Raw genomic sequence first — 14,394 nt, 5'->3', positions numbered from 1 at the left:
AACTTTGAAAGGAAGTGAGTGAGGTAGATAGATGAAAGTGTTTGGGGAAAGAATTCCAAACAATGAGTAATCTACCTGAAGGTTCTATTAATAAACATTAATGGGAAGAGAATATAGTTCCACTCTGGTTAATCTTTCCTCTAGCCCTGATATCAATCAAATTACTCTGCATTGGGCTCCCTCAATTCTCCATTCAGGAGGTGGAATTACTCAGTTCTTGATTTTTTATTTCCAGGGGTTCAATGTTGGAAAACTGCAGTCAGACGAAGCGAGAGGAAACTTCCAGGCAAACCTCAAAGCAAAGCTCGACGTTGCAACCCGCCTCACGGACCCGTCCCCTGAAACCCTCTGGGATCAGTTGAAGACTACCATACTGCAATCCACTGAAGAGGTACTGGGCTTCTCCTCCAGGAAAAACAAGGACTGGTTTGACGAAAACAGCCAGGAAATCCAGGAGCTGCTGGCAAAGAAGCGAGCTGCCCACCAGGCTCACCTTACAAAGCCGTCCTGTCCAGAGAAGAAACAAGCCTTCCGTCGCGCATGCAGCCATCTTCAGCGCAAACTCCGGGAGATCCAAAATGAGTGGTGGACTAGCCTCGCCAAACGAACACAGCTCAGCGCGGACATTGGCGACTTCAGGGGTTTCTACGAGGCTCTAAAGGCTGTGTACGGCCCCTCACCCCAAGTCCAAAGCCCGCTGCGCAGCTCAGACGGCAAAGTCCTCCTCAGCGACAAGATCTCCATCCTCAACCGATGGTCAGAACACTTCCAATCTCTTTTCAGTACCAACCGCTCAGTCCAAGATTCCGCCCTGCTCCAGCTCCCTCAACAGCCCCTAAGGCTAGAGCTGGATGAGGTTCCCACCCTGGATGAGACATATAAGGCAATCGAACAACTGAAAAGTGGCAAAGCAGCAGGTATGGATGGAATCCCCCCAGAAGTCTGGAAGGCTGGCGGCAAAACTCTGCATGCCAAACTGCATGAGTTTTTCAAGCTTTGTTGGGACCAAGGTAAACTGCCTCAGGATCTTCGTGATGCCACCATCATCACCCTGTACAAAAACAAAGGCGAGAAATCAGACTGCTCAAACTACAGGGGAATCACGTTGCTCTCCATTGCAGGCAAAATCTTCGCTAGGATTCTACTAAATAGAATAATACCTAGTGTCGCTGAGAATATTCTCCCAGAATCACAGTGCGGCTTTCGCGCTAACAGAGGAACCACTGACATGGTCTTTGCCCTCAGACAGCTCCAAGAAAAGTGTAGAGAACAAAACAAAGGACTCTACATCACCTTTGTTGACCTCACCAAAGCCTTCGACACCGTGAGCAGGAAAGGGCTTTGGCAAATACTAGAGCGCATCGGATGTCCCCCAAAGTTCCTCAACATGATTATCCAACTGCACGAAAACCAACAAGGTCGGGTCAGATACAGCAATGAGCTCTCTGAACCCTTCTCCATTAACAATGGCGTGAAGCAAGGCTGTGTTCTCGCACCAACCCTCTTTTCAATCTTCTTCAGCATGATGCTGAACCAAGCCATGAAAGACCCCAACAATGAAGACGCTGTTTACATCCGGTACCGCACGGATGGCAGTCTCTTCAATCTGAGGCGCCTGCAAGCTCACACCAAGACACAAGAGAAACTTGTCCGTGAACTACTCTTTGCAGATGATGCCGCTTTAGTTGCCCATTCAGAGCCAGCTCTTCAGCGCTTGACGTCCTGCTTTGCGGAAACTGCCAAAATGTTTGGCCTGGAAGTCAGCCTGAAGAAAACTGAGGTCCTCCATCAGCCAGCTCCCCACCATGACTACCAGCCCCCCCACATCTCCATCGGGCACACAAAACTCAAAACGGTCAACCAGTTTACCTATCTCGGCTGCACCATTTCATCAGATGCAAGGATCGACAATGAGATAGACAACAGACTCGCCAAGGCAAATAGCGCCTTTGGAAGACTACACAAAAGAGTCTGGAAAAACAACCAACTGAAAAACCTCACAAAGATAAGCGTATACAGAGCCGTTGTCATACCCACACTCCTGTTCGGCTCCGAATCATGGGTCCTCTACCGGCACCACCTACGGCTCCTAGAACGCTTCCACCAGCGTTGTCTCCGCTCCATCCTCAACATCCATTGGAGCGCTCACACCCCTAACGTCGAGGTACTCGAGATGGCAGAGGTCGACAGCATCGAGTCCACGCTGCTGAAGATCCAGCTGCGCTGGATGGGTCACGTCTCCAGAATGGAGGACCATCGCCTTCCCAAGATCGTATTATATGGCGAGCTCTCCACTGGCCACCGTGACAGAGGTGCACCAAAGAAAAGGTACAAGGACTGCCTAAAGAAATCTCTTGGTGCCTGCCACATTGACCACCGCCAGTGGGCTGATAACGCCTCAAACCGTGCATCTTGGCGCCTCACAGTTTGGCGGGCAGCAGCCTCCTTTGAAGAAGACCGCAGAGCCCACCTCACTGACAAAAGGCAAAGGAGGAAAAACCCAACACCCAACCCCAACCAACCAATTTTCCCTTGCAACCGCTGCAATCGTGTCTGCCTGTCCCGCATCGGACTGGTCAGCCACAAACGAGCCTGCAGCTGACGTGGACTTTTTACCCCCTCCATAAATCTTCGTCCGCGAAGCCAAGCCAAAGAAAAATGGGAAGAGAGGAGCATGAACTTTGTGCAGGAGTTTAGGAAAGAGAAATAGAGGGTAAGAAAGAGATAAAAACCTTGTAATTCTCCATCCTATCTCTTCTATCTTAAGTTCTATTGCTTACTTGATGGGACCTGGTGTGATACTAGTTATATATAAGGGTGCATATGAAAATTAGGAGATTGACAAGGAGGACAATCATTCAGTCACTCTTGTGCTATCCCCTCAAAAGCTGTCATTCTTGTGGTCAAGGTTTATCTGGCTCTCTGGAAAGGATTCTGATGACTTCCAGAATTACCTGCCAGATTCAACACAAATTTCAGTTAAGACAGATAGCATTGGCAAGGCAAAGGTATTCTTCACTGATGGCAAAATCCTGAGCACTTGCATCTGTTGGATGACTCCAGCGTAACATTGAAACCTGGAGCCATTCACTCTGGACCAGCCCAGTCTCCATCCTTGTTGGTCAGGTGGATCAGGAGAATTGCATTAACATGGGATGATCAGTTTTTTTTAAATGGCATAGTTTATGTTCAATATTAGAACTAAAAGTCTTCTGTTCTCTGTGTGACTGTGGAGATATGGTGGGGAGTGGTTGAGGTTAGAGGCGTTGTTGTCACCTCCCCCCCACTTCCTCCTGCCATGTCACTGGTGGAGGATAGTTACAAGATTACAAATGGCATATTTTTATTTTGACAGTCAACCCTTGGCAGTTTTCTCCATTGATTCGGTTGTTTCCTCTTCCCTGGTTTGAAATTAGATTTTATACAGTACACTGGGGTCGTGAAAAATTGAATGGAAAATCAAGCATCTAATTTCATGCAGCAAACCTTCCCATGGATTAATGCAAGCCATGTTCAATGAGAGTATGTTGTACACTAAATAAAGGTCTATTTACCTTATATTGTCCATTCCCATTTAAAATTTTAATTACCACAATGCTACTTATTATTGAGTGCTATCATGGAAAGTGTTTTTTTTGGGGGGGGGTTTACACTGGCAATATTTTGAGCTTCGGAATCAAACAAGACTTAGTGCAGCTACTCTCTTGCACTGATTTATCGCACCATTATTATAAAACTGAAGGAATCAGGGTACACATGGTGATAAATGGAGGATGCTCTTTTACAATGAAGACATACTGCAGTCATACAAAATGTGACTATTTCCTACCTGCATCTGATCATCAGATGGTACAGTTGCATTGGTGCTAAGACTCAGACAGGCATCGTTTGATTTTTCAAGCAGATTTAAAGCCTGCTGAGTGTTTAAAGATTGAACTGATGGAGTGCCAACAATGAAACAAACCAAGCTGTCAGGAATGCTGTGTAGATATAAAAAAGCAAAACTCACAATTCAGAAATCAATATGCAAATACAAGTAGAGTAAAAGAACATATGTTGAATCAACTTGTTGCACGATCCCATGCAATAAACATTTGTTCACATATTGACCCTTTATCTCTGTAATGTTTTACTTTTAAGTAAAAACATAAAAATGTTGGAGGAACTCAAAGGTCTTGCAGCGTCCATAGGAGGTAAAAAAAAAACTGACATTTCAACGCCTTCTTCAAGGTATGAGTAAAAAGCAGGCAGGAGCCCGAATTAAAAGCTGGGAAAGGAACAATGGCCAGGGGGAGGAGTACAGACCAACAGACAAAAGGTGTTAATTGGATATGAATGGGTCACAGGAGAGAAAGGCTCTCTCTCTCCTCCCTTTTCCCCTCTATCTCCTTTCCTCCAGCTCTGCTACCATAGAGTCCCAAACAAACCCCCCTCCCTCAGTCAATTCTCATCTTCCCTCCTGTGTCCCACCCATATCCAATTAACATCTATTGTTCTACACTCCTCTCCTGTCCATTATCCCCATCCCAGCCTTTTAATTCAGATGCCTGCCTGGTTTTCACTCATATCTTGAAGAGATATGAAAAATTGGGAGTGCTGCCACTGGAGTGGGCCTGAGGAGAGTAGAGAGTGGAGACAGCACTCCTGTGGGGTCCAACTACCCAGCCTGTCTGCTGTCAGCTCCATACAGGCTTTAAATGGAGCTCACGGTGGTTTTATTGAAAATTCTGCGACCGCAGGGTCTATGCTCAAGATGGCAGTGCCTATGATTGGCAGCAGCCACGAGGATTTTATACGTTCTCCCCGTGTCTGCGTGGGTTTCCTTCAGGTTTCCCCCCACCTTCCAAAAGCGTATGGGGGTTGTAGGTGTATTGGGAGGCATGGGCTCATGGGCCGGAAGGTCCTGTTACCATACTGTATGTCTACATTTATAAAAGGACCAAAGCCTGAAACGTTGGTGATATATCTATTGATATATTGTTATCTCCTATTGATGCTGTGAGAACTGCTGAGTTCCTCCAGCATTTCTGTATTTTTATTACAATTGCAGCATCTACAGACTTTCGTATCTCCCGTTTTGCTTTAAAAATCCTTGCTTTATAATGACTTTTTGCTATTTAAGTAGTATTAAGGCATGTAGGAAATTAATATTTTATTTTCAGATTTAATTCAGAATTAAAAACAGTATATATCATTTTGGTGAACTTTTGTACTCAGCCAGAAAATGCTTTTAAAGATTCCTTGACTTAGAAAAACAAAGATATTTCTAGGATTTACATTTTTTTAAACCCACATTTGTGTAATTATCACTTGTGACCTAGTTTGTGAGTTGCAAAAAATACGTGCCTTGTGAAATTAATGGCTGCATTTGTGAAGAGAGCATTAGCGTACAAGGTTTGGATTTCATTTGGAAGATCAATGTTCATCAGAAGATTCAGATTGCTCGGGTCGTTTGAAAATAGCTTAAGCTGTAAGAAACAGATAGCAATAGCGTTAGAATTTTCACATCGAAATGCTTACGTAACAGGGATGTCATGTGCAAAATAGAGATGAAGGATGCAAAATAACTGAAGTTACTAAATAACAGTCAATACATACTGTTTCTTCGTCTGTCAGCAAAGCTAGGTCATCTGTGCTTGTATAAATCAGAAATTTTCCAAAGTAATTGGCAAACCAGGCAGTAGAGTTCAAAGCAGGGTCACTTGCATTGTAACATCGTGTTTTTGGACCTAAACAAGCAGATGAGAAGCAATCAAAATAGCCAGGAGAGACATTGACTTTTCTTCAGAACTAGTGACCTTTTTGTTGACAGTGAGCTAGATATTAATTAACAGCTATAATCATGCACTGAAATGGAACCACATGGGCCACTAGAGCCATTGATGCCCTGCAAAAAAGCGTGCTTTAGAATCCTTTTCACTTACTTGGTATTGCCTGTGAAGTGGGAGTAACTTCATTACAGACATACCTGTTCAAATCAATGTCCACCTAACAATATCATGCCTCTACTTTGGAAGGGAATGTAGCTTCTGGACAGCGCTCTTGCTGCTGTTCAAAATAACCCAAGCAACTGTTAAAATTGACTTTACAGGTGGAAGTCGAGGTTTTCATGGGTTTTGCCATCCATGTCTAAGGTGACATTCATTGTAACCACAACATCAGTGTTGGAATGTAATGAGGATTGAGAGCAGTTATCTTCCTGAATGAGGTACAGCAAATGCTTATTATTCACTAAGTCTAAGTTGCACCTCGAAGGCAAACAGACTACTTATTTCTTTTGGTCAGGGCTACTTTCCTCATGGAAATTCAATTTCCTTTTCGCCTAAATGGCAGAATTGGGCAATGAAGATGGATTAAAGGCTTTTGCCAACAAGAAGCTTATACCTGCACTACTCTATTGGTGTACACTGACCAACTGCAGAATATGCCATGGGCCATGGAGTTTGATGGGGAAATGAAAAGTTTTTTCGCATCATGGGTATGATCTGGATATAGCAAAATTGGGACATGGACTTTCTCACTACTGATAAACTCTATGATCATATGATGGCTACATTCTCCAGCCTGTGTCCAACAATGACAATGTACAAGACTTGATATTACTTGGGGTGCCTCAGTAGGATCCAAGCAACTGAATCTTAACTTCAGGATTTGGGCATTTGCCATTATTTTTGTAAAGATGGTGAAAGAGAATGAAGTGAAAAGATCACAAACTTTTGTAATAGAACTTAAAAACATTGATATTGACAAAAATTGAACAAAATACAAGCAGAATACCTGCAATGAGATAATTTCTAATACTGTTGTATAGTTCACGCTGGATGTCCTTTGGAAATTTCGAAATGTGTGCATTCAGGGTTCGTATTCTAAATGGGAAAGTCAAGATATGAGTACTAAATCTTTCAGTGATCATACTGAGGAATATTTTAACTTTGGATGCAAGCCCAAAATAGCCAAGGTCACAAGAACAATACTCCTTCCACCACTGTAGAGATCTAATAAAGATCATAAATAGAAAGGCACAATTCTTCTGGCTGATGCCCCTGCTTGACAATTCACCTACAAAAAGAGTATTTTTCAACATTTTCTTGTAAAATTACCAATTCACTACTGTATTAAGTGATGGGAAAACAGGAAACATGATTAGTTAAAAGATATTAACTTAACACAAATAAAAAACACAAAAAATGGTGGAGGAACTCAGCAGGTCACATAGCATTCATAGGAGGTAAAGATATAGAACCAACGTTTCAGGCCTGAGCCCTTCTTCATTACCGTCTCGGTAATGAAGAAGGGCTCAGGCCTGAAATGTTGATTCTATATCTTGAAGAAAGGCTCAAGCCAAAACGTTGGTTCCATATCTTTACCTCCTATGGAATCTGTGTGACCTGCTGAATTCCTCCAGGATTTTTGTGTTTTTTCACTACAATCACAACGTCTGCAGACTTTCATTTTTCATTTAACTTTAATATCTTTTGTTTCTTTATTTGATAATCTCAGATGTTCAGTTTTATCCCTGGACATTCCAGATCGTAGATTAATAGTGAGATACAATACAGAAATGGTCCACCAACTCTGTGTTGATCATCATAAACTAATTTTTACACTAATCCTATCTCAAATCATTTTATTCTCCACACATTCCCAACCACTATCCCTCTCCTCTCAGATTTTAACACTTATCTACAAACTGGGAGCAATTTTACAATGGCCAATTAATACATCTTCCAACACAATTTTGGGATGTTAGGTGTGATCATCTGGACAGCTATGGGAAGCCCACAGGGTCACAGAAAGAGCATTCAAATTTCACACTGGCAGTGCCAGAGGTCAGAACTGAATTCAGAAAATTAGAGCTGTGAAGCAGCTGTTTCACTGGCTATGCCACTTTGTCACACATGACCTGCTGATGAATAGCTGGAACACTTTCCCTTGCACTGTATTTAGAGGGTAGGAGATTTATGCTGGCATTTCAACTGTGGCCAACTATCTGCCTTAGAATGTAGTAAAATGAAGAATATTGTGGTGCAGGAACTTCAGCACAAAAATGTAGGCAGACAGTCCAACTTGGTACCGAGTTTGTGCTGTTAGTCAAACCTGAACTACTCTCCCAGATGGGTGTGGAAGATGCTAAGGCACTATTTAATGGAAGAAAATAGTTAACTTGCTTTTCTTCCTCCACAGCTGTTTCCTGGTGTCCTGAATATTTCTAGCATTTTGTGTTTTTAATTTCCCAAACAAAAGTTTTGTATTCTTGAATAAACAGTATTGGAGCAGTAAGGGATCTGTACCAGTGTGATGGACCTGGAGGTTAAAACTGTAATTGCTCATTTGTAATTGGCAACTTTAAGTCACATTGCACTGTAACTTATTGTGTTACATAACGAAGTTTCATACAATTGCACTTTGTGGGGGCTTACTGTGAAAATTAGCTGCCATATGAAACTTAACTTCAAAAACCATTCTGCCACTCCCAAGGTCAAGAAAGGCAACATTTTTCAATTTGTCTTTTTCTTTATAAGGTTACATTTAAGTTTGATATGAATGGCAATATTTTTCCCTTTTAATCCTGTTTTTAAACTCTTTCATGAATTGCCTTTCATGCTTCTTTATGCTGTTCATAGAGAAGCTACAGCCAATCTTCCACCACCTAGATTTGCACATTAAATCTGGGTCTATTCTAATTCTCTATGATTAACCTCCAACTTGGACACTGCATAACAATGTATAAATTTTTACAAAAGGAATTTAAGAGTTTCAATCTATGATTCCACTGGCATTCCAAAGTACATCAAAATTGTAATAATAGAGGTATAGAAATAATTATTGAAATCTGATAAAAATCAGATTTAAAAAAACTGTTCAAGAAAACTCTCCAGGCCTACTGTCAGCATTGACAGAAATATATCCATTTCATGAATGAAGAACAAAAAACTAACTTAATTGAACTACGGTCACCAACAAAACCAACTCACCATTCTACAATGTCTTATTGTAAATAAATTATCAAGAACATTGCACATTCATCAATAAATAAACTACTTCAAAGAGTAAGATCAGCTGAGAAGCAAAACTGAGAACATACATGATCTGAGCTCCCCTGCAGCTTCTATTGGCCAGAAGTGATTCAGTCAAATTTCCATTGATTTCTGGAATCAGGAGTTGAAGTCTGGTGTCAAGCCAGATCTCAAGCTCTGCTTCATTAGCATTAGCAATAATTTGATTAGCACGGTTTAGAACTTCATTCAATAAAACGGGTGCCACTTCTGGGGTCAATGATATGTTGTTCTATTAAAAAAAAGCAGAATTAGATGCATCAAGTTCTCTCCAATTAAAGGCACACATATACTCAAATTACCCTCCTAAACCCATATGGGGTTGATGTTAATTGAGTGTATTTGGGCACAAACATTCCTCAACATGTAAATTCCTGTGAATCTTTCAAATTGTCACCATTAATCAAGGTTTTCCATTTGTTGAGGTACCTTGTTAAATATGAGTTTGTTTGCAATAGAGGGATAAATCGCTAGATTTACCCTGAGAATAGTGGGAGGACAAATGGAGGAGGAGGAAGATGGTGGAACTGTGCAATGAAAATAAGATGTCTGGGATTATATGGTCTGGAGTTGAGAAAAATTATATTAATTTCAGTGAAAGATACCACATTCCTACTAGGCTTGATAGGGTAAATGAAGGGATGATGTTTCTTCGGTGCTGTTTGTAAGGAGTTCGTATATGATCTATGTGGGTTTTTTTCCCCCAGGTGCTCCAATTTCCTCCCACCATCCAAAATGTATGGGATTAATGGGAAACTAATTGGTCAGCATAAGTTTCAATGGCAGAATGTGCTTCTACCATGCTCTACGTTTAAAATTTAAATTTTAATTCATGTGTCTGACTCTCAAAATACGGGATCAGCCATTCAGGCAGAAAAGGGTTCCCTTTTCAGTGTGGTGATACTTTTCAATTCTTTACCAAAGGACTGTGAAGGCTCTGTGGAGAATATTCAGATCAATATGATTTTGGATATCAAGAGAATCAGGGGTGTGGAGTTAGTGTAGATGGTAGAAAAATAAAAGATTAGGCAATAATGCAACTGAATTAGTTACTCCTGGTTTTTCTTGTATTATTCATGCAATAAAGCTGTTTAGGAGGCTTCATGTGACCTAGCAGCAAGTGGGATATAATGAGTTGATGGACAATACCTCATAAGGACACAAGCCAGTTTTCTAATGCTCTTTTCAAAAATATCAGTTTATTAAAATAATGCTTCACCACAACAGTCCTCACATGTGACACCTCCTACCTGCTGTGCATTGTGACTGAAAACATCCATAAACTGAGTAATGTTGTCAGCTGAAATTCTGTTCATGATCTTCTGCACATTAAATGAACTGTTCAGAATTCCATTGCTTGCAGATAATTGGGCAAGTTGTCTGACAGAGAGCAAATCCACGACTTCAATCTAGAATAAAAATAACACACTTAATCATCTATATTTGATCTTCTCAAGAAGGAACATTTCCCTTAATTCCATTATTTTTCAAAATAGCGTTAAGATCAAGAAAATACATTGGGGAAAAAACATACTCCATTTGAGCAGCCAAGCACAGCAGGAATTGATTCTCACGCAAAAAAAAAATCCCTGTTGGTGACCAAACATACATTTTGTACTCAGTAGCATCCATAATAGAGACTTTACTCCAGGAGTTAGTGCATCTGGAGTGAATTGCTAGGCTAAAGAAACTAACTTTGATATTGGTGACAAGTATTTTGAACACTGGCTTGTATTGGTTATGAAAGGTGTTTAGCCAGAGGTCCTGTTCTCTGGGTTGCAACAGTTATCTGTAGAGAAGTACAACTATTACAGAGACCCCTTAGATATATAACAACACTGTATTCCAATGACCGAGTCTGTTCGGTTCCTCACCCACATGATCATACAAAGACCTCAAAAAATCCTGGTGTAGGTTGCTTTACGTGGTCTAAAGAACTTACTCCCATAAAATTGCTGTTCAGGGATATGAGCTTGCTGTATTGAGATAATGACCGGAATTTGCCAAAGTTCTTCAGTATCCAGTCTCTGCTCTCGGGAGCATTCACAGTACATGCATTACCTGCAAACAGAAGGTGGATTAGTGTTACTACTTTTTGTACTTTTTTCAAAAAAGGCCATCATTTTCAAAAAAAGTTGACATAAATATTGACTGGAATTTGTACGAGATAGGGCAGCACTGTTGGCGTTTAGCAGTTAGCGCAATGCTGTTACAGCACCAGCAATTGGGACTGGGGTTCGAATCCCGTGCTGTCTACAGGAGTTTGTTCATTCTCCCTGTGCCTGCACAGGTTTCCTCAAGATGTTCCAATTTCCTCCCATCATTCAAAACATACCGGTGGGGGTGGGTGGGTGGGGGTAGATCAATTGGATGCAATTGGGTGGCATGGACTTGTGGGCTGAAATGGTATGAATAAATTCAAAATGTATAAATGTTAAAAAATTTAACATTTAACTTTAAACTTAAAAGTTTAAAACTTTACATTTAAATTTATAGCTTCCAATTGTTCATTTTAATCTCGAAAACCTTGAAGTAAATGACATTACACAATTTAATGAGTGAAATTTATATATTGTGTTTAAAGCACCACCTTAGGTAAAGCTAGATATTTATAAAGATATCTCTTATTGCATAATAATAAATGATTTAGGCATTCAGTCCTCCTGACCCTTCAAGATTCTGGGACATAGTCACTGAATTCCAGGATTCTCTACATATCTTTGACTGATATTAGTTTCTTTCAATGCTATCACTATGCTCTTCGATCTCCAGTATTTTTGGCAGATTTTCTCTTCTTCTGTGAACATGGACAGAGAATGTTTAATTTCTCCATAATTTCTTAAATTCTATGTCAATATTCGATTAGCATATTTCATTTAGCAAAACCATAAGTAGGACTGGTTAGGAGACATGTATTCGTTCAGTTAAATTTTGTCAGGGGTAGATCAGTTGGCCATTGAAAATAAAGTACAAATCTTATCCAGATCACAGACTGTATCATCCCACACCAGTACTTGCCTCATCTAGATGTGGAGGGTCAATTTCACAGTCCCTCTGTTTCCTTGACTCCCATAATGTATTATTGGCAGCAGCAGGAGCTTTGACAGTAAAGTGTGAAGCCCCTACTCTGAAATATCCCTGGAAGCTTTAACATCTGGCAAAGGCCCTCTCCATTGTTAAAGGCAAATGTTGATCAAAAATATTTAAACAATCAAAGCTAAAGCAATCAAGAAATCCTTAAAGTAAAAGAATTACAGAATACCTGAAACTACTGAATAATTACAACTATTAAACTAAAGCAAACTAATTAGAAAAGTAACCTTTCCCTTTGAAAATCAAATCAGGGAGACTGGGCGCAGACTGGGAGATCATTTTATTGAGCACCTCAGCTCCATCCACCGCAATAACTTGGATCTCCCAGTGGTCACCCATTTTGATTCCTTGTCCCATTCCCTTGCTGACATGTCTTATCATAGTCTTATGCACTGCCAGACTGAGACAGCCCGCAAATTGGAGGAACAATGCCTCATCTTCCGTTTAGGCACCCATCAACTAGATGGCATTAACATCAACTCCTCTGGTTTCCGTCTTCTTCTTCTCTGTTGCCTTTCTCCCAGCTCTATCCCTTTTCTCTTTGACTCCTTTCACAGAGCCAAAATCAATTCTCACCTCTCCTCTTATTGTATCCAATAAACATCTTTTGTTGGCCTGAACTCCTCCCCAAGCCAATCTTGCCTTTATTCTGACACCTTCCTCTTTGCTTATTCCTTGAAGGAGGGCTCAGGCCTGAAACACTGGTAATATATCTTCACCTCCTGTGGGCGCTGCGGGACCGCCTAAGTTCTTCCAGCATTTCTGTGTGTTTTACTACAATCACAACGTCTGCAGACTTTTGTGTTTTACTCATACTACTACATTTACTCATTTGGTCTCACCGTATCAGAGATATTCCCATCACCTCCCACTAAAAAGGCATATTACAATGGGAGTTTATGCACAGGTAAGTTGGTTAACCTTATGGAATCACAGAATAATTACATCAAGAACTTGGCTAGTCCTGATACCCTGATCCAGCCCTGAAAGTTTGCTATTTTCAAATACTTTTATTGTCCATTATACATCAAGCATTGAAAATCTTCAGATTTGATTCTCTGGGGTTGCAGTGTTTGAATGAATCTCACTGTCATTGCTCTGTTGGCTTCAGTGTCTTCTTCACTTTGCAATCACTAAATTACATAGGTTCAGGACTAAAACTGTAGATGATAATAATTGGACATTTTTGGCAAAAATAAATATACTTAGTTGATATCTGCACTTTACCTGTTGAATTAAGTCGAATGGAGAGATAATTTGATACAAATGTATTGACGTCCCTAATCTGTGACGATGATAAACTTGGAAAGACGTTGTCCAGTCCTTTAATTCTGTATAGATCACAAAAATATAGATTACAAAAGATTGCAAGAACTAAACAGTACCTTTACAAGACCTAAACAAAAATAATCTTCAGGGTTTTTTGTCAGAAATGCAGGCAGAAAAATTTACTTTGCTATTTTAAAATTATAATATTACAAAATAAATTGTTTGTAATTTGGTCTAAAGAATCTTGTAACTTTGTATTAAAGAGTGCTTGAAATCTTCCCTTGGCAAGGTGTCCAAAACATTGTTCATGTATATGCATTAATTTAGTTATCTTCAGAACAAAGAGCAGGGGTTTTTTTGGGAGGGGGGATGGGCAGGTCATAACCCTCAAATAGGCCACGGGATGTTTAAAAAAATATGGGTCGTCAAAACTGATTTAATTTATGACTGGACTCCAGAGAACAGTTGCCTGCTGATATTTGCAAGTATCAATATAATTAACACAAGTAGTTTGAAGGATGATTCTTGGCTCTATGAATAGTTTGATTGGACCAATTAGACATACAGTAAAAAACCCTGGTAACGAGAATTCAAGGAACTGGCAGCCTCATGCAACCAGCAAAAAAAAATTGAGGAAAATGAATTAAAAAATAAGAATAAAGTAACAGGTAAAAACAAGCCACTTTAAAATTGTAAAATAAGTGTTCTCTGAAACACATAAAACTTTGGTGAAGATGCAAGCAAATATTCAGCAGTGGAGAGCTTGGTCATGCTTTGCTTGTAGCAGCTGTTTGAATAAAGTTGTGTGAAACAGCAATGGCATCACCCAGGATGAAGAGCTGGTTGATGCTGCTCGCCATTGGGGTGACTCTCTTAAAGAGTCTCCTTACCCTTGCTTGGTAAGAGTCCACCCCAGTCAGAGGCTTCATCTGTAAATTTGGGGAGGGGGGGATTAATTATCTATAATGTTATTGTT

At 40.4% G+C, this 14,394-nt stretch overlaps 1 protein-coding gene across 1 annotated transcript in view; it reads right to left on the bottom strand.

Moving 5' to 3' along the window:
* The window catches only part of LOC138746975 (uncharacterized), a 199,015-nt gene that overhangs the window by 24,833 nt on the left and 159,788 nt on the right, over nt 1-14,394 (bottom strand). The window contains exons 151-158 of the mRNA XM_069905734.1: nt 13,377-13,480; nt 10,999-11,117; nt 10,307-10,465; nt 9,086-9,288; nt 6,778-6,866; nt 5,599-5,729; nt 5,347-5,468; nt 3,830-3,980 (exon numbers count right to left, since the gene is read on the bottom strand). Coding sequence (XP_069761835.1) covers nt 3,830-3,980; nt 5,347-5,468; nt 5,599-5,729; nt 6,778-6,866; nt 9,086-9,288; nt 10,307-10,465; nt 10,999-11,117; nt 13,377-13,480 — 1,078 coding nt within the window. The remainder of the gene's footprint in view (nt 1-3,829; nt 3,981-5,346; nt 5,469-5,598; nt 5,730-6,777; nt 6,867-9,085; nt 9,289-10,306; nt 10,466-10,998; nt 11,118-13,376; nt 13,481-14,394) is intronic.

Source organism: Narcine bancroftii, chromosome 12 (genome assembly GCF_036971445.1).
Source record: "Narcine bancroftii isolate sNarBan1 chromosome 12, sNarBan1.hap1, whole genome shotgun sequence".
NCBI classification, from domain to species: Eukaryota; Metazoa; Chordata; class Chondrichthyes; order Torpediniformes; family Narcinidae; genus Narcine; species Narcine bancroftii.
The sequence above is the reverse complement of the archived record's forward strand: the minus strand, read 5'-3'. Positions and strand labels throughout refer to the sequence as shown.